The sequence below is a fragment of the Orycteropus afer genome, unplaced genomic scaffold, assembly GCF_000298275.1.
Source record: "Orycteropus afer afer isolate SDZICR_OR568_19922 unplaced genomic scaffold, OryAfe1.0 scaffold00030, whole genome shotgun sequence".
Lineage (NCBI taxonomy): Eukaryota > Metazoa > Chordata > Mammalia > Tubulidentata > Orycteropodidae > Orycteropus > Orycteropus afer.
In genome coordinates this window covers 4,660,674-4,681,739 of record NW_006921617.1, presented here as the reverse complement: position 1 = coordinate 4,681,739, position 21,066 = coordinate 4,660,674, and the positions used below count along the sequence as shown (strand labels likewise).

At 44.0% G+C, this 21,066-nt stretch overlaps 1 protein-coding gene across 1 annotated transcript in view; it reads right to left on the bottom strand.

Moving 5' to 3' along the window:
• KCTD1 (potassium channel tetramerization domain containing 1) overlaps positions 1-15,457 on the bottom strand; it is a 130,024-nt gene extending 114,567 nt beyond the window's left edge. Inside the window, 2 exon segments of the mRNA XM_007935565.2 lie at positions 13,648-13,992; positions 13,994-15,457. Of these exon segments, the coding sequence (XP_007933756.1) occupies positions 13,648-13,992; positions 13,994-15,457 (1,809 nt within the window).
• Positions 15,458-21,066: the final 5,609 nt, after the last annotated feature.

Genomic DNA, 21,066 nt, shown 5'->3' with positions numbered 1-21,066 from the left:
GATATTTACCGACTTCATTTCTTAACATGTTGGCATAAACTAAGCCTAAAATGTGAGTCATTTGATGATGTATGTCAACTGAGCAAGTATTTTATTTTGTTAAGTAGGAAAGGGGGGGCAAAAAAATGACATAATCTCTCTCAAATGAGCACTTTCACATAAATAGTGCCACTGTTCTATGAATACTTGGCCAAAAAGTTTTATATTCTTTTCTGTATCTGAATGAGATTATAAAGTGCTCAAGAGGATATTTTTAAAACTATTATTTAAAAAACCTGTAACTTATTACTGGTCATATGTTTTTAATGATAAAAGTTTAAAAGATCCTAGTTGGGTATTCTAGATTACTAAGATATTTGTTTACTGACATAAAATTTAGAATATGCTTTGCTGGTATCAGTTAACCAGGGTTTCAAACCGGTTCTTCCTGGTTTAGTTATGGCCGATGAAGCAACACTGGAATGGACCCGAATTTATAAAATGTGGGTGTACCACAATGGGAAAAACTATGGGTTGACGCCCTGCTGGAAACTTAGTCTCTCTCTCAGAAAACAAGGGCAGTGTGTCTGCTGCATAACCGCCAAGTCCCTTGACCAGGAGAGGCAGAAATGGCGGAGCCCAGCTCAAAGACAAGTAGCCGACAATGTCACTGTGAATGCGTAGTGCTCTCTGCAGTCCTGGCAATAACCCAGTCTCCCGCATCAGGCTCCTGGAAGGACTCACTAGACCTCTTCTGAGTCTCCCATTCCAGGGCTTTGACCCATAATTTTCCCAGTTCTGGCTATTATTGTGGCACACCCACTTTTTTTTATTTTTTTTAACATTTCAGTGTAGTTTAGGTTAAAGTTTACATAGCAAATTAGTTTTCCCAATCAACAGTTCATACCCAAATTGTTTTGTTACATTGGCTGTAATCCATGCAATGTGTCAGCACTCTCCCCATTTCCATTCATCCAGTTTCCCTGTCGGTCCTTATCTTCTCATCCTCAGTTTTGGGGAAATGTCATCTCTTGGTCTCTTACAGGTAAGCGTTCTGAGAAGCACACTCTCCACGTTGTCTGTTTTATAGTCCTGTCTAATTTGGCTGGAAGGTAGCTTCTGGACGTGTCTTCAGTTTCAAGTTAGGTTTGCTCAAAGCAATATTCTTGGGGGTTCCTCTATTCTCTTTCCAACCAGCAAATCTGAGCTTTTTCTTCTTGGTTTTGACTTTTGTCTACCTTTCATTCTAACTGGGATTTTTATGTGGTTTTCGTCAGAGTGGTTGGTAGTGGGAGCCGAGTACCATCTAGTTCTTCTGGTCTCAGGTTAGAGGAGGCTGTGGATCATTCAGTCCTCTAGACTAATTGCTTCTTTTGAGTTTTCATTTTTCTTTGTTCTCCTATGCTCTAGGTGTAAAGAGACTAATAGTGGCTTCTTAGACGGTCACGCACAGCTTTTAAAACCTCAGATACTACTCCCCAGACCGGGATGTAAAATATTATCTTTATGAACTGTGTTTTGCCAACTGACTTAGATGTCCCCAAGGGCTATGGTCTTTAGTTTTCAAGTCCAGTGGTTCAGTACCAATGTCTAAGTAGTTTCTATAACTGTGCCCCTTGTATATGCTGCTTATATGTATGAGTGTATGTGTAGCATTTGGAAGTATGTATATAGAACTATCCACCACCATCCTATATATATATATATATATATATATATATATATATATATATGGGGGCCTATATATATATATATATGAGGGCCATACACCACACTTCATAAATCTGAGTCTGTTCTGATTTTGCCAAGTCAGCCATGACTGAACCAGTTCAAACTGATTAGAAGTCCTACAGTTAACATTCTAATGAAAATGATAAATAAAAGAGACCAATCTCTATAAACTCATTACTTACAATTAGCAAAAATTAAAAATGTATATTTAAATGGCATGGATAATTTTATTAAACACCGAATACATACTACCTAACACTAGTAAGTCAATTTTTTTTTCTACTTAAAATCTCCTTGAAGTTAGTTCAAAATTAATCCTTTAAGTATTTTACGTTAAGTGTATTTAAATTCTCCTCTTCATGATACAAATGAGGAGAGAATAAACTTTGGGGATTTCATTTTATTTTTATACTGTAGTAAGTCATACACAGGCTGAAAACTGCAGTATTTTTAATCTTGATCTTTAAATCTCAAAATTTGTATATTTACCTTTTGGTTATTATTATTGTCACCATTGATGTGGATTCTCCAATTAGTTTCTATACATTTCCATCTTTCACCTGTGTTTATAAGCACTCTCTGATTTTTCACAGTCCTTTTTCTTATCTTTAAGAGGATACTAAGAATCTATGGACGCCTGTGGTGCAACAGTTAAACATACATAAGCTAACCAAAAGGTAACCAGAAGGTTGTTGGTTCAAACCCCCCAGCCACTCAGCAAAAAGAAGATTGGGAGATCTACTTCTGTGAAGATTCACCTCCTCAAAACCCAATGGGGGTCGCTATGAGCTGGAACTCGATGGCAGTGGGTTTTGTTTTGTTTTGTTAGTGGTTCCTTGAGAGAAAGACCTGATGACCTACTTCTGTAAAGATTACAGCCAAGAAGACCCTATCACATAGGGTCACTATGAACTGAAAGTCTACTGAGCAATGGCACCTAAGGAGAAGCACCAGACACTAAGAAGGGCTCTACAAAGTGTTGTTAGAATTAAATCAAATACGGGAAAATGCCTTGTAAAAGGTGAAGCACCATTCACACGTAAATTATGATGGATTATTCACAGTATGGTCCCACAGACCCAAGATTTACAAGAAATAATACTGGGCATCAAAGTGTCAGGCATTTTTAGTGATCCTAACAGTTGTAATTAAAATGTGAACTGTGACACAGTGTCAGTTCTGTATTTCTTTGGGTGATTAAACAAACAATCTTAAGTTATGTGTTTTAGCAGCAGGATGAACATTTAGAGGGCTTAACAGTGAGTACCGTGGCTGCTGACCTCATGTCAGTGACATCTGAAATACTCATATGCTACAACATTCCCAAGAGGTCTACAACATTACAGCAAATAAAAGGCTTAAATTTCTGATTTTATTTTATTTTATTATGATTTTTCACGTTCTCTTTACAGATGTCAACATTTAAATATTTAGTCTTTCGGTTTGGTCAAGTTACCTTCAGTCATATTCCTCAGATGTTAATACGGAGTTTTCTCCTCATGTTTACTCACGAACGGATATCAAATGAGTGATTTCCCCTTCATCTCAAACACAGTCCTCCTTTCAACGTGTCCTAGATATTCTCACTACAGTTTCTCCACTGCCATCATACCTATTTCTAAGTCATTCCTCACCTCCAAATGCCTATCCTAGCACACAGTAAGTGCTCAATAAGTGCTTTCATAAATGAATCCTATTTTCAAAGTCTTTCTGTATAGCATTCTCCTTCATCTTGCCATTTTTCCTCTTCCTTAGATCAGCACTTACATCCCAACAAGTGGTACTGAATGGCACTCAAGATAGTAGTTATATGATAGAATGGGATTCTATATACCATGATCTTCTCTATGAGTTTAAAAAAAAAAAAAATTGAGAAATAGTCCTGGAACTTTACCACCCCATCCCTGCATAAAGTGATCCATCAAGCAGTGACCCAACCAGTACTGTCAGTTACTGACTATTCATTATAAAAAATGGCATATGAACCAATGCTGCACTGAGAGAACAATAAAATGAAAATAGCACAATCGGTTTTCTGATATTCTTGTTATACTTTTACTGAGATCAGTGAATTTCTATAGTAACATGAGTTTAAACTGCTACCTCAAGTCACTGAAAAATAAACATTCTGCAAGCGTTTTCTTTTTCTTTTTCTTTTTTCTGAAGTGAAAATCAAGGTATTTGTTTGAGATAAAATAAAATATCTAAAATATACTTTGATCAATTTGGATATAGTTTTATCAGGAAGGATGGCATAAAATGGAAGCCAACATTCCAAATAAGCAGGTTTAATATTATACCCTATTCTGAAAATCCATGAACATATCCAGTAAGTACTATAGTTGCTGGATATTTAAAGGGCAAACTAAATTAGAAGTAATCAATCCCTATATCATCGTATCAATCACCTCATTTATAAGAGCAGTTTGTTAAGCTAGAAAGAAATCACGAAAAGACATTAACTGGCCAGCAGTACTGCATCAAAACACCAACCAATTCTTTTGCTTCTGCTGTCTATTCAAAACATATTAAGGCACCTCCACTTTAAGTGAAACGTCTATTGATTTATGCAGTCTCCTAGATAGAAGTATTATAAATTCCTAGTCCAATCATGCACTAAGAAACGCAAAAACCCAACACAGAATCTAGCTATAGCATCACAAATATGGGCTCTACTTCCATAATACTGAAATCAGAAGATTTATGAAAGTTACTACTATCACAAACTTTATAATGCTTTAAGAATTCCAGCATTTGTGACCCCTCCCAAATCTCAAAACATTCCCAATAAAATTTAATATCCTGTGCAAAACTGCTGATTTCATTCTAAGCCAACTTTTGTACATCTGCTGACTCTGGGTGGTAATTATGCCAATCAGAGTACATCTCACCCTGCTTCAGGACTTGAAAATTTCCAAGGGCTCTGTAAGGAGACATAGGAAGGGTCTGCAGAGTAAACCTAAGACGTGTGGAGACCAAGTCCACCTGGGCCACAGCACATGCAAATCTTACCAGCTTTAGGGTAAACAGTCCAGATAGATGCACTATGGTCAGGACCTTTTTAGGAAGACCCCTCTGTTGAGAGGTCCAGTGAGCCAGAATGGACACAGTCACCATGAAACTGAGTATCAGCCAGGAGGCCAGGCAGCTTCCCTGAACAGATAAACAGTTGAGGCACTTGGCTGCTAACCAAAAGATTGGTGGTTACAGCCTACCCATGAGATACCGCAGAAGAAAGCCTTAGTGGTCTACTTCCCAAAACTCAGCCTTGAAAACTCTACAGAGCATTTCTATTCTGACAAACATGGGGTCAACTGGACTTAATGACTAGGTTTTGATTTAGGAGACCAGAGGAAGTGCTACTGGCCAGAATGTAAGAAAGTCCCAGAAGAAAGAATGGCAGAGAGGCCCTGGACAACCTACGTCCAACAGAAAATTAAGTAACTGAGACTGGAACTTTATCATCAACATGAGCAATTTTTCAAATGTAATGTAAAACATTTTGTGTAAAAACAATAAAATGATAGCAAACATTCCTTCAGTGCTCATGTTTTAAGTACTTTTCAAATAGTAACTCATTTAACACTGACAACCCTAGGTATTATTATCATCCCCATTTGATCAAGGAGGAGGCTCAGATACAGGCTCTGGGCAGAGGTGAGATCTGGCTCAGGGAGTCTGGGTCTGGAGTTTGCTCTTAAGCACCAAGTGATAGAGCCTCTTAAAAGAGGTTGTTGCTGTCCCCAGACCAGCAAAGGCCAGCGACCACACACAGTAAAATGGAAGCTATATGCCAGAAATATTCTTTTGTGTTCACTGCATAGTTATGTTATTGTGTTATAATGCTGTGTTTTGACAAGTTCTCTCAAGTTGCTCTAAGGAAGGTACCCCTAAGTAATGATGTGGATTTAATGGTGTTATATCATCTTTTTACTTTTACTTATGAACAGCTGATACAAAAATTTGGGAATCAACAGACCATAGATTTAAGAGTACAGACTCTAGATTCAAAATTCCAGCCTAATTCATAACAGTGGCCTGACCTTATGCAAGATACTCAACATTTAACATCTGTGAACCACGTTTCTTCCTTCGTAAAATGGAAATAATCATCATCACTCCTTGAAGGATTCATTGTGAGGTACATCACTGTTCTTCAAGTTGTAATGTGCAGTGGATAAGTCAGTGTGTGTGCGGAGAGGCAGAATAGTAACGTTGCACTTTCAACAAAACTCCTAGGTGATACAGATGCTAGGTGGTGCTGCTGGTCAGTGAACCATTACAAAGCCTTCACGACATTCTGGTTGTTATTAATGCTTATATTCCATTTCATAACCATCAAAAAGATGTTGTAACATTTTACATCAAAACTCTATAGTTAATAAAACATGTTGTCTCTGCAAATTATAACAGATTATTAAACCTAAAACCTCGTGACCTGCACCCTCCAACTCCCTTCATGCACACCTGCCTGGATTTAGTTTAATATTCCACTTAATGATGCAAATGAAATATTTCATTTCTAGGTCATGGTCCTTGAAACTACATGTCAAAATCCTTATCAAATTCAGTTATCATAATTAACCACAAGCTCAAGAAATCTGTTGTAAACACTTATTGCAGAGACTAGTTAACAAGACAGAAGGTCTTGTTTTCAAGTACTGTGGAAGAAAGGCCTGGTGATGTGCTTCCATAAAGATTGCAGGTAAGAGAGCCCTGTGGGATGGTTTTACTCTGTGACACATGGGGTCACTGTAAGTCAGGACTGACTCAACAGCAATGGGTGTGGTTTTTGGTGTATGTATGTGTGTGCATAGTCTACTTATTAGTTTGTCCTTGGCACATGGCAGAAAGGGGCCCAAGTAGGAAAAGCTGCTATAAATAACAGTTCCCTTTTTCCTATGTTGAGAGGAAGGATGGGGACTGAATGGCGAGACACTGGACTGAACTGGATTACTTGGACTAGGGACATGGAGTAAAACGAGAAATAGATGATTACAAGCTTCCAAACTAGTCTTGACATTTTAATTGAGTGACCAAATTATTCACAGAGGAAGCAGCATTTGTCTCTGTCACCCTTCAACATTCCTTTCTGAACCCCATTCCTCCTTTCCCAGAAGCCTATAACCTGATCTCTCTTAAACCTGTCAGCCCTTTCAGGTAGCACATTTTTACCCTCTGTCTCCCAAAAGGGATAGAAATGCCTGTCTTCCAGGGTTCACTGCCAGAGGCTCGGGGCAAACAATAATCCAAGGCGTGAAGAAGTCCAGATATTCTCAGAGAAGGTTTGCATTAGAAGATTTTCACATGTCATTGGCTTTGTAACTGGGGGGAGCTGGGGCTCACGTGTAGGGGTGGAGAAGGGGCCATTGTGGGAATAACTGAGCTCTTCTGGCAGGTCCCCAATCCTCTCCTCCCAGGTCTCCCCAAGTTCCCTCACCTTGCCATGGTTAAATAAATGGTCTCAACCTGGGAGACCCGTACCATCCTTACACTGCCCACAGCCTCACCTTTGGGACTGCACTCTACCCCCACAGAACTTAAAAACAACAACAAAGCCACTGCCTGGAGAGAGAGCAGGAGCTAAACTGCTTGTCATCATTAAAAATGGATCACAAATCTCAGAACATAGAGGGTGTCCACTTAAAGGAAGTTCCCACTGGAGCCGAAAATGTGAAAAACCAGCCCTAAAGCACGTTGCATACACAGCAGGGTTGTCTAAAACCAAGTGTGATGACACCTTCGACTAAAGCTGAGCACCCTAGGTTTATAACAATTACAATTTAAGACATCTTCTACTTTCAGTATTTTTGAAAATTCTGTTATCCAAGACGTGGGGACAATTTAGAATGTGATCCAAATAAAAACGATCAGTCACTAATGAAAGTTTGCTGTTATATATGAACATGACTTTTTAAAGAGAAAGAAAAGGCTCCATCAGATTCTTAAAGGACAACCTGCAAGGAATGAAGTCTGACTGTGAACACAGTGTCTAGTGGAAGGACTTGAAGAATTATTGAAAACCCAAAACATGTCTAATTAAGTCTGGCCTGCAATAGTATTAGTGGGTATAGTGAGGTCTGTTATTCAGTTCACAGCCACAGGCATTTGATAATCAAGCCTCATGTTGAGATTTAATCACAGCCTTGCTGTAGTGAGGTATGTCAAGCGACTTATACTCCATTTACTTCTAGATCATACAGAAGTCCATTCTGCTATAAAGACTTGAGACCCTATTCAGATCCCATCCTCTCTTGAAGAAGAAAAGCAGGCAAAGAGAACCCTTTCATAAACCTGAAAACTCAAGAGCAGTTTGGAGACCCTAAAGCTTTCAGAAACTTCATTGCTACCATTCTGATGTTCACGTATCAAGCAGAAAATTAGTCCACTAACTTGCCTCCACTCTGCAAACTCCGACCCAGGGCAAGAGCTGACTCCTGTTCTGCTTGGCAGCGCTTACCACGTGGACAGATGCTCAATTAACAATGGCTGAACTGAATTCAGTATCTTAAAAAAACATCACTATGGTTAAATAAAAAAAGTTTGCCAATACAATGTTTCAAATCTTAAAGCTACATTTTCTTTCATTTTAGGTTATCAAAGTCAGTATCTTTGGGGGCCAATTAATTCCCCCTACCTTATCAGTTAAGGAGCTCTCTCTGATGGCGTAGTGCCGAAGGTATTTGACTGCTAACCAGAAGGCTGGTGGTTCAAACCCACCAGCCACTCCTCGGAAGGAAGGTTGGGCAATCTACTTCCATAGGGATACTGCCTTGGAAACCCAAGGAGGGGTCATTATGAGTCGGATAGACTTGATGGCAGTTGAGTTTGGTTTGGTTTGTCCTTACCCCTTACACAAATTTTCTAAATAAATCTCTAAAAGTGCACCTTGAGTAATTGGTACAGTGTGTTAAGTGACAAATTAAGAAGAGTAAAACAAGTTCTGGAAGCAAAAGCTCTAGCATATGACTGATACACAGATTACACGTTTACATGTCTGGTCCTAAGATTTTCAGAGGAACTCCTACAACAATTGCGCTTTTGAAACAGAAGTTAACACACCAAAAGGGAACTTAAAACTCAATTTCTTAGTAAGCTTTAACTGGCCTAGGCCAAGGAGCTCTGGTGGTGCCGTGTTTAAGGCATTTGGATGCTCACCAAAAGGTCAGTGGTTCGACCATGGAAAGATGAGGCAGTCTGCCTCTGTAGAGAATTATAGCTTGGGAAACCCAGTGAGGATCACTATGAATTGGAATCAACTGGATGGCAATGAGTTTGGTTTGGCTGGTTTGGCCAAGGCCAAGGTGAGAACCCTGCCTAACAGGCCCACATACAACTAAGGGTCCAATGAGAAGAAGGGCTTGAAATCTATTTGGAAATGACAAGAGGATAGCCTTTAGGAGACATTTGTCCAGGGAGTCAGATTTTAAAATTAGGATGCTACAAAGAGATTGAAGTTTTAGAACAATGAGATCCACACTTTTTCATCTGGTAGCAAAGAGTTCTTTTTCTATTTCCTGAATCAGATATAACAGATAGTGAACTGACATTTGGTATGAGCTTATATCAATCTAAAACAATACCCTCAAATACTAATTGTAATACTAACATACGAGAATAAAAAATACAGATTTCTTTCCTGGAATGAATGTTGCAAAATATTGACTATATCATCTTTTAACTTTCCTTATTTTGCTCTAACTTTCCTTATTTTGATCTCATTTAAATACTTAACAAGGCCAAAATCTTGGCAGTAATACTACTTGACAAATAGAAAATTGATTTATTTATAAAGATTCCTGATACAAAAGCAAAAAAGAGCTCAGAAATGGTTTTCTCAATGAATGAAAAAGTTACATACTTATTGACATTTCATTTCTGCACCAATTTGAACTTTGTAAAGGAGAGCAAACATTCCTGCAGTAGAAAAAGGAATGTCATCACAAATGTTAAAAATGAAGAAAATACTAGTTTTGAACAAGGCATTTAACTCTAATAGCTTCAAGTAACTATTGTAAAATATTACATTGTTATCATTGCTATAGGCGCCTCTGGTGGCATAGCGCCTAAGGCCTTTGACTGTGTACCAGAAGGCTGGCAGTTCAAACCCACCAGCTGCTCCTTGGAAGGAAGACTGGGCGACCTACTTCTGTAAAGATACTGCCTTGGAAACCCAAGGAGGAGTCACTATGAGTCGTAAAACCACTCCAAGGCAGTGAATTTGGTTTGGTTTACCACTGCTACAGGTGGTAAATACACTATTCTTTTCATGTTCACAGAAGGCTGAGTGCCTCTTTAAGGAATAGAGTACATGCTTCCCTGGTAACTGTCAAATTCAAAAGAGGACTTTAGTGATCATTTCAACAGCACGTAAAATTCATTGTCTGTCTCTTTAGTAGATGCTTTTTCTCTTCCCATCACAGCATCTGAATCAAAGCTGGTTTCCCAGTGCGGTAACCATCTCCTCAAAGATTAAGGTCATGAACAATCGTGAGAGGCTTCTCAGAAGGTTGCTCTTGCTTTCAGCTCAGAACCTGTAAGGACCGAGTCTGATCCACAGAAAAGACAACCAAACCGAAAAATGGACATGCAATATAGACACCACAATCTTTCAGCCAAAAAATTTTCTACTTGTAGAATCCCTTAAAAGTATTTCTGGAAATAACCTGGGTTAGGGCTAAGCAAAGAAGGAGCCCTGGTGGTACAGTGGTTAAGTGCTCAACTGCTAACCCATGGGTCAGACATTCAAATCCACCAGCTGCTTCACAGGAGAGAGAGGTAGCTAAACAAGTTCAACTAAAGATGCCTTTGTCCCAAGCTTAGAAAAGCTTCAAGTAATCAAGGGCTCATTTTTGTTTGGTCTTAGAGAGAGACATGAGCTATAAAAACTACGACACTCAGACTCTAAACTTCTATTAGTATTCTTTTGCTCTGTAAATGATAAATTACAAATTTCTACCATCCATCTAAGTAGCATTGTTCTGAGTCAGAAAAATACTTTATTTCCATGCAAAGAGAACAGCTGTGCAGATGTAGGTGCGGTTATGAAACCTGTTCACATACACCACATAACCTTCACCCGGGAGGTGTACCAGTACCATTAACTACATCATCTTGGATCACAACAGCTATGTGAGAAAAGAGAGAACTAAAACTACCTTTTTACTTTTAACACACCTATTCAAGAGAATTAAGGAGTGAGCCTATAAAACAACCATTACCACCACATCACTAACCACCCTCCACCCCCCAAAAAAACAAATCAAAATAGTTCACAAGTAAAAATCACAAATTCCGTAACCTTCGTCCAGCCATTCATTCTTCAATCCATCCTATATATAATATGCTCATTAATACCCTCAAGAAGTGATGAAAGTAAATGCATTTAATGTCCTGGACTTTTTATATTCTGAGAAACCTGTCATGTTAGAAGAGAATAAAAGCAGTGGTGGGTGACCTCTGTACTACCCAGAAGTCTCTAATAATACGGTCAACAGTGGCATTCAGTGTGACAGCACTTGATGAGGTCCATCAGTATTAAGGTTAGAAAGCCTATGTTTATAATTAAGTAATACTGTAATGACTGAGGCTCAAGGTACACAGGGCACTTCCTGGGGATTAATGACCTAGAGCAACGCCTTGGGCCAGTAACCCCAGCCAGTCATTAATCCCCAGGAAATGCCCTGGACCTGGCTCTTCACAGTGACTTTAATAAATACAACAGGAAAGTTTAGTATCAGCTTTCCACTTTAAAACACCCATCCGTTTCATATTTAGACTGAATTCAGGAGTGCTATAGGAGTTCCTTTAAACTTCATAACATGAGTAAAACACTATGCATGAAAGTTGACTACTAAATATGCAAACAGATCTATTTTTTGTAGAGTTTTAACTAAAAGCAACTTAGCCAAGGTAATTTTTGAGAGCCATTATAATCATAAACTTACCTATGGACACTCAAGTCTATACTTAACTTGAGAGTTACCTGACAATAACTCAAGCAGAGTGAATCAGTATACTGTTGTACAGAATTGATTTATCTTGCTCAGTTAAAATAAAATATTTTGACAGAGAGATTTCATTTTTTAGAACCAAACCAACAAAACCACCTACTTTCATGGAATTCTGTCATGATTCTATATGATACCAGTTTTAAGAAAACAATAGATGCCACAGACAACTGGTTCATTATTAGTCCAAAAAAATATACACTTTAAATAAATTTTCTTAGGCTTTTAACACTTAATCAAGTGGTGTCACAGTGGTTAAGCACTCAGCTGCTTAACCAAAGGATTGGTGGTTTGAACCCACCAGCCACTCCTCAGGAAGAACATGAGGCAGTCTGCTTCCATAAAGATTTACAGACTTGGAAACCCTATAGGGCAGTTCTACTCTGTCCTACAGATCCATATGAGTCAGAATTGACTGGGCAGCAAAGGGTTTGGTTTTTGGTTTATTCTAAACTAGGGCATTTTAAGAGAAAAAGAAAACCATAATTTGCCAAAGAGGAGAAATATTTCCCCTCTCCATTCTTAAAACGCTCTACACACAGTAGAAGTACAGAAAGACACACAGACTACAGGTCTTGTGTATCTGAGAAGACTTTGGTGTTTATATTACTATTCACAGCCCCTTTCTCAGTTGGCTTTGAGTTTTGCCCATTCGTCTGAAGGGTCGGTTTGTCCAGAACTGGAATTTCCACTTTGCAAAAAGCACAGAAGTACCTGACATCTGTTCCAAGAAGGGCCTGCACTACACCTCCAGATTTAAAGAGTAGAAATTCCCACTTTCGCGTGACTACAAGGAGCTGAATGCAAACTGAATTTGCTCTGTAAACTTTCACCCAAATCACAATAAGAAGGTTTTTTTAAAAAAAATGTTGTAAAACCTCCAGTGGTTACTTCTGCCTGCAGAATAGAGCATAGTTCCCAAAGTCCTCTGGCTTTTGCCTCTCAGAGAAGTCACAAAATATATATAGTCTTAACAATACTCATGAATACATTCTTCCAGGAAAAACAGTAAGATAAGCTGCTTCTACCTTAGCTCCCAATCTTGACCTACACTTTGTCACTGCTTAGAATTAAATAATTTTAGTGTTGAGTTTGCTCATCTTTGATATGGATAGCTTCTGGGAGAGACTCTGGTGTTCTTGCCACTCTCACAGGCTGCTTGCTTTAATTAATTATCTATCTCCCCAATTCTTATTGGCCTACCTAGATGGGGAGCTCCATAGGACTATGAATAGGCAGCAATACTTCAGGGCTTATTGTTGGACTGCAATTCACAGCCCAACTGGCAGTGTAGATATCACACTTCCATCTGATCAGTAACTTTAAGTGGCTTCAGTTTATGGAAATGACACCTCAAACTTCACCATGTTACAGTGTAAATTGGCATCAACTGCCAGCCTCTCCACTCTCAGCCCAGTTTTCTTTAAAAAATAAAGGAAAGCTACAGGAAGTGGTATTGGCATGTTTTCTTTTTAATAATTTATATAACATTTTCTATCTTCCTAAGTTACAGAGACTATGTGGTACAGTATTTTAATAGTTATTGTATTCATCAAGGATACTTAAAATAATTGCTTCCTTTACATTTATACTGTTCCTGCACTCCTTTCCTTATTAAACTCGTGCATTCAAAGGCCAGCTGCTGCAAGGGTTGAGCTGACCCTTTTATCCTGCCAACTTCTGTTCTAAGCGTCCGGTGCAGCATTAACTTGTTAGGGAGCATGTCCTCTCTCACATCTTAAGGCTAGGTATAAAACTTTCCTGGAAACCGCCAAGAAAGTTAAGTTTCTAAGGGTGAAATCAAATGGGTTTCAGTGTATTTGCTACTTTTTAAAACTTTCCCCAAGCCCAGACCTGCATTAACACAAAAGTTAGGCCCGACGTGGCACCAGAGAAACATTTCATGCATAGAGTTTGGTTTGGTTACCTGGGTGGGGGAAACAATAGCAGGTGAAACTATTGTGGGAGAATTGGTGCTTCTGTGCCCATTGGCTTCTGGAAGAAGAGGCAGGGGGTCGTGTTTCACCGAAACCACCACCACCGCGTCCACAGGCTCCGAGGGGCGGATACAAAGTCTTTTTGGGGAAGAGGGGCCGCAGATTTCCCCAGACCGGTACACCGGCTCGTACAGGGCGCGCTTGGGCGCAGCCTCGGATTTCACTTCGGCGGCGACCTGGTTGTCTTTGGGGAGGATATAGGTGTTCCCCAGCGAGGGCGGCTGGGGGCGGTGGTGGTGGGAGTGGGGGGGGGGGGGGGGGGGGTGGGGGGGGGGGATGGTGGGAGTGGTGGCGAGCCGCCCCGTTCAGAGCATCAGCGTAGCAGCCCTGCGGGGCGGGCGAGCCCAGCTTGGTGCCGATGCCCGCGATGCTGTTGAGCGTGGCGATGGAGACGGCGCCGATGCAGTGGTTGGTGTAGGTCTTGGAGAGCTTGGCCGCCTTGGAGAGCATCTGCATCCTGGTGCCCAGCAAATTCTTGCCAATCGCTTTGTTCTCGTACCAGGTCACATCGCCCTCGCTGCAGTGGTCCCGGGGCCGCTGGAAAAACGCCTTGCAGAGCGGATTGCGCTTCGACAGGTACTTGACGAAGCTGGCGTAAGGACAGAACTCAGTGCCCGTCTCGTACATGCGGGGCAAGTTCTCCTCGTCGCTACTCTCGGCGCGCTTCTTGCTCCACGACGACGAGCGCGACTTGTGGTAGGGCCCGAGAGACTTGAAGTACACGAACTTGCGACCGTCCTCGTCCATGGCCAGCCCAAAAGAGTCCTCCTCCAGTTCGCGCTGGTTCTCGCGGCCGCGCGTGCAGAAGTACATGCACGTCTCGAACCAGACCTTGTTGAGCAGCCCGAAGGGCGTGTTGGTGCTAAAGACGCTGGAGGTGTAGAGCTTTCGCAAGTCAGCGCGCGTGATGGCTTGCTTCTGCACCACCGGCCCCGCGCCCTGCTCCTCGAGCTTGCGGATGACCGCGGCCAGCGTCAGGTTGGCGCTGCGCAGCTCGGGATCCTTAGTGAGGTCGAGCGTGCGGCAGTACGGGGGCTCGTTGAGGTAGCGGTTGAGGGAGCTGCGGATGCTGATGAGCGACGACTTGCTGTAGAGCTGGCCGCTCTTAGAGCGGGCCTCCGCGTAGAAGGAGCGCAGCACGCGGCACAGCGCCCCCTTGTCCATGGTCTCGAAGTCCGGGCTCTGCGCTTTCTCGCTCAGGTACTCCCGGAAGATGCGCACGGCGTAGCGGGTGGCCAGCCGGGTATTCTCGCTCAGCCGGGCCCGCTCGGGGCGCTGCAGCAGGTCGGGGTCCAGCTCGGCGCCGTCTCCGGTCGGCCCGCCGCGGGCCCGGGGCGCCAGCAGTCGCGGCGGCGCCTCGGGCTCCAGCGCGGCACTCTGGTCCATATTGATCATATGGACCGGCTCTGGCTCCAGCTCTTCCCCGGCCGAGTCCTCGGGCTCCAGGGGCTCGTCCCAGTCCAGACCCATCTCCTCCTCCTCGTCCTCCTCCAGACCCCCGCCTCCGTCCTCCTCCTCGTCCCCCGTTATCTGCACCTCCTGGATCTCGTCGTCCTCCTCCTCTTCCTCTTCCTCTTCGCCCGCGCTGCAGTAGTGCGGGCGGCTGTGGCGGCGGCCGCGGGCCCCCGCACCACGCTCGCCCTCGCCCCGCTCCCCATTGTTCTCGGCGGCGGCGGCGGCGGCGCTGGCGCTGCCGCCCGCGCTGGTGTTACAATCCCCGCTGCCAGGCATTCTCGCCATATTGCCGTCTCTCTGCCAGTCCTCGGGCAGGGCGCATGCGCTATATTGGACCGCAGCGCTGAGAGCTTTTGTGTTTAATGACCTTCAGCTACCGGGAGGCAAAGCCGGGCTCTTAAAGGAGCCGCGCTCCAATTGTCATTTTGGAGCGGTGCTCCGAAGGGGCAAAGGCGCGCAGGGGATGAAGGGGAGGGAAGTGAGAGTAAGTTAGAGAGAAGGTAAAGGACAGAGGCTCCCCAAGCCCGCACGCACTTCTCAGAAAACTTTGGAGGAAAAACAAACAGGAATGGGAGGGAGAGCTGTCGGTGGGGGGTGAAACACTCCCAACTTACCCTCTGGCGGAGTGGCGCGCGGGCCCGGGCGGGAGGGAGGGCCGGCGGGAGGGCGGGGCGGTCTCACTTCTCTAAGTAATGCCGAAGGAGCAGTGCCCCTTCCACCGCCCCCTCATTGCCCCCCGGAGCCGGGGGTTCCGGGCGGTGGCTGCACCGGGCGGGCTGCGGGTGCTGCTGCGAGAAGCCTGTGTCTGGGGCCGCCCGGAGCGGAGCGGAGCAGGCAGGTTAATGAGCAGGGTGGAGGAGGCACGGCGAGGCCCCGCACCCTCTCTGCGCCCGCGGCCAGGGCGCAGCGGGCGAGGCTTGGGAGCGCGATGGGGCTGGCGGCGGCTGCTCCCCCACCTACTTGCTGGCGGCGAGGCGCGGGGGCCTGAGGCCAGCCGCGCGGCTCCCAGCTTCTCTTCCGACTCTCTCAAAGGAGCGAAACACGCCCCACGTCAGCCTCATCCCTTTAGACTTTTCCAACAGCCACTTTTAAGCTGTCATTAAAGACCTGGGGCGCTCCCCGTAGGTCTGAGACAAGTCTGCGCCGGTTCAGCCAGCCTGGGGAAGGAGCGCGAGAGAAAGCCTGGGAGGGGCGTGTGGGAGGGGAGACGCGGGGTGAGGCGCTCAAGACCCTAGGGACCCCTCCCACACAAGCCCTGGCCACCGCCCTCCCTGCCCCGGGGCAAACTGACACAACTCCCCTGGGCAAGGCGCTCCTCCTGTCTGGAGCAAGAGAAAGCCCTGTTCCTGAGGCCCGTCTGGCGGGCAGGCGGGCGGCAAAAGTGAACTTGGGTCTCGGCCGCCCCCACCGCCGCCGCAACAATTCCGGCAACTCGGATCCCCGGCGCGCTCTCACTCCAAGTTTGTTAACCGCCATGCGTTTGCTCTCTGGGCAGCGCTGCCTCTGGAGCGCGGGGGCGGGCACCTCGGAAACTGGAAAGGCAGCCAAAGAGCTCGCCGGGTCCCGCTTTCCCATAGGAGCCACTGTCCCACTTCCAGCCGAGCGCCCGCCCCCGGCGCGCCTAGGCTCCGGGCGCGCCCTCGAGTCGCCGCCTACCACTGTGTCCCCGCCCGGGGCAGCGCCCCCGGAGCAGCTTGCGATCGCGGCTTTTCTCTTTGGCGTCCAAGCCCCGACCACCACCCGAGCTTTCATTGCATCCCAACTATCTTCTCTGGCAGCCAGAGTGTCCCGTCGTGCGCCGGGCAGCTTCAAGTCCCAGGGGCGAGAGGAACCCATAGAGTTAGGGTCCCAGCAACATGCCCCGGGGCTAGATTGGCCCTCCTCTGCGACAGCCTTGCTAGCGCCTCGAGGGCATCTTCGAATTTTTCTTCAAGTTCTAATTCTCCGCAGTTGGAAGGTGGGCGTAAGGTCAACAGTCGCCCGTTTCAATGTTACTCATCAATAGAAACCCCTCCATCAGTTTGTGCTTTTTTTAAAAAAAAAGAAAGAAAAGGAGTAGAGTTAAGTCACTAGGCCGCGGGGACATCTAAGTGGGAAACTGACAGTCACTTTTCGCCAGCCATCTGTCCTCGCTTGGACGCCGCGAAACGCTGGGGAAACCGCGCCAGGTGTGAAAACAAGTTAAAGCAGGCCCTGCCTCCCGGGCCCCTGCCGCTCCTAGGGGAAACACACACGCGCACACAGCTGTCCCGGGAGGCTAGGGACCCAAGGGTTGCAGGACTCGAGAACCCTCCCCGAAGGGCTGCGGGAGAGACAGCTGGCTTTGTCCACCACTGAGCTGCCCTCCCGGCGCTCGCCCCCGGAAATATAAGGAAAGCGTGCACATCTCCCGGAGCCCAGGGCGGTGGGCAGCTAAGTCAGTTTGCTCACTTGGGCCCGCACACTCGAGCTCGCACATGCCAGTTGCACACGGCTACTTCCGGAGGACTGACGCTTTGTCCCTGGATGCTCCCAGGTTTTCGGGCACCGGGACGCTGGCGTGGGTAATTTCGGCAGGGCTGAGAACTCAGGTTGACGCCCACAGATTACCTATCGGGGGCTGCCCCCAGGCCCTACCTACCCAAGGGCCGCACTTGCTCAAGGCTAGGCTCAGCTCTGCCTGGGAACCCGGGCCTAGGCTCCAGCCCGGGAACCGAAGAGCTGTCCGGGTCTCCCCACTTCTGCGGGCGGCGGGGTCCACCCCCTTCACTCCTCTCCCCTCTGGGCGAGCTGCTTTGAATTGCTTGCAATTTGCCGGAGGCGGTGTAAGGGTTGACGCTCGGGGAAACAAAGCAACCAAAACAGCTCCCAGTTGACGTCAACTTATTTCCAGAAAAGAAAATAGTTTTGTGCTCCCAGGACAAAATACCCCTGGGGCAGGTCTCTACTGGCAGAAACCAGGCACGGGGAGGGGGTAGAATAGCAGAACTCAGAAGACAAACAACTGCAAATAAGTTTTTAACGCACGTGGAAACGCAGTAGTTTCAGGTGCAGGCAGGACAGTTTGTAAACAATAAGTACGACCCTAGCTTAAATTAGATACGAAAAACGCGTCTTGGAAAGTATGCCTTGGCCCAATTATTCCGCATATGTGTATGTGTGTTTCAAACCAACTTCCTGTATGCTACCAAAGTTTTCGCCCATAATGATGAGACTTATCAAGTATTAGAAAAGACCTTTTCAGGTTGAATACAATGTGCCACCCACTAGCAGGAACAGGCAGAAAATCCAAACAGATAACTTTTTTCTCCTTCCTTATAAAAATGTAATGAGCTCGGGCGGTGTAGAGCCTAAGGCATTTGACTGCTAACCAGAAGGTTGGCTGTTCAAACCCACCAGCTACTTCCGCGGAAGGAATACTGAGCAATCTACCTCGCTAAAGATTTACCGCCTTGGAAACTTAAAAGGGGTCGCTGTGATTCAGAATCCACTCGATGGCACTGAGTTTTTTTTTTTTTTTTTTTATAGAAACGTAGCTTAATTTTAAAAACCTGATAGCACTAAATCACAATTGCATGCGTAAAGGAGTTCAATTCCAGGTTTAATAAATGATCCCTGAAAAACACCCTGTGCTTCCGTACACTCCATTCCAAACTGAAATCACCAAGAAAACGTTCATTTTATGTTTGTAGTGAGGCATGATAGGCTGTCTTTCTACCCATTAGCCAAGCTTCTTGATTACTTCACTTTGTCACATCAGTATGTCCATTCAGGCCACCATTTACAAATGACAGCTGGCTGCCAAGTCTCTCTTTGAAAGGACACTATATTTCTTGTGTAGAATGCATTACTTTATTAACAACAAAAACAAAAAAAGATTCCAATACTGTATGGAACATTTATTGCAATTACTTAACTGTCAGAACTCTTTAAATTATATTAAGATGTTTACAACTTCAACAAGATGTTCCACATTTTTGTCTCTTCCATCATTATTTTAAACTATCAACTATATACTTGTGCTTCTCCATTTTTCACAATAGTTGAAAACAGTAATATGGTTATTTTGGAAAGAAAAACAGTTTTCCCTTGATAACCCACCCACCCCCATTTCAAGTTCACAATTTATGAAAGGTTATGCCATATAGAAACATATTTAGCCCTTCTTGATTTTTACTCCCTCTGTTTTTTGAGCATCACCTGTTATACTTACATTTTAATTGCCTTTATCTGCCTATTTCCTCTACTAGACCGACACACCTTTGTAGTGTCAGGCTGGTTCCTGGAGACGGTGGGCACTCAAGTCATTTTTATTGAATGAAGGAATGAACAGGATCTGCGTTTAGTTAAATCCTATGTTTAGCAAGAAACTTGTGAAAAATCTAAAATATCATGAATCTGAACTTCTATATTAAAAATAAAGACAAGATGCTAACTGCAAGGTAATATCATTACTTGCAAGTGAAAATAGGGCTCCTTTGGATTAACATTTCCCTACCTTTAATTAATTCCCTTTCTAATAGAACATACTATAGAAAGTTACTGCAGAAGTATAGTGAGGGGCCATTTTCTCCCAGCAGAGTTCATGTTGAACCTCCTGGAGGCAAATCTAGGGAATAGTAGTATCTATTTAAGTAAGAGAACTGGGTAAATTCAAGGAGTTTGGAGTGTTTTCTTGCTGGAGAAGCTGGAAAAAGTATTTATTTAGTTCATGATTTTACATGAAACAAAAGAGAAAGTCATGTTTTCTTGATTTGCTTACTAAGAGATTCACAAAGCACCAAAAAAAAAAAAAAAACAAACCTCACTGCCATCAAGTTGATTCTGACTCATAGTGACCCCCTTTGGGTTTCCGAGGCAATAAATCTTTACAGAAGTAGATTGCCCAGTCTTCCTTCTGTGGCGTGGCTGGTGGGTTTGAACCGCCAACCTTCTGATTAGCAGTCAAATGCCTTTGGCACCACTCCACCAGGGCTCCTTTCATAAAGTACACTGGAGGTTAAATAAGAATTTAAACTGAATCTGTTTTGATGTATGTTTGTTTCAGGGTTGCACTAATACATTCAGTTGAATTTAATTGAGAAGCATCTTGGGTAATGTTTTTGAACTCAGATGAAAATTGAACCCATAAAATCTAACTCTCTAAAGTGGAAGAAAAGCTAGATAACTCTATAAGTGCAGAGATTATTCCTGTCACGCCAACCCCAGTTTCTTGCATATTTTAGCAGAGTGGGTGGCACATAGTATTCAACCAAATATTTATGAATGGGGAGAGACTAACCTTATGAAAAGGTTGTTCAACAGAATAGTTAAAAGCTTCATTTCTGAAACCAGACTATCTGGGTTTGAGTTCTATTTGGCCAGTAACCAGCTACCTTTTGTGTGTCTCAGTTCTCTCATCTATAAAATGGGTGATAATGCCCCTACCTCATAGAATAGATGCAAAAATTGAATGAGTTAATATACACAAAGCATTTAAATACATCCCACAGATTAGTAAACACCCAACTGTCAGCTCTTATTATTTATTAGGTCTGTAATATTTTCCAGGCTTGATTATAAACTAGGAAACCAAGGCCAGAGAGGCTCAAGATTCTGCCACTTGCCCTAGGGTCAAAGCTACACAGGTCTCCCAGTAGGAGGGGCATGTCCGACCTCACAACCCACTTAATCTCTTTAGGAACCAAAGAAATTAAAAATGAAAATTTTCAAGGGAACAATTCCCTACCATTAAAATACCCCTGTATGCAACTGGATTTGGGAATCTTGGGAAGCAAGAATGGTGATGCCTTGGAAGGTGAACACAACAGAAATGAACTAAGAAGCACTGTAACCTTTGTCACTTGACCATTTAATCAGTGCTGCCATGGTCTGGGCTACTGGAAGCAGGGACCCATTTTGTGTCCTAAAGAAAT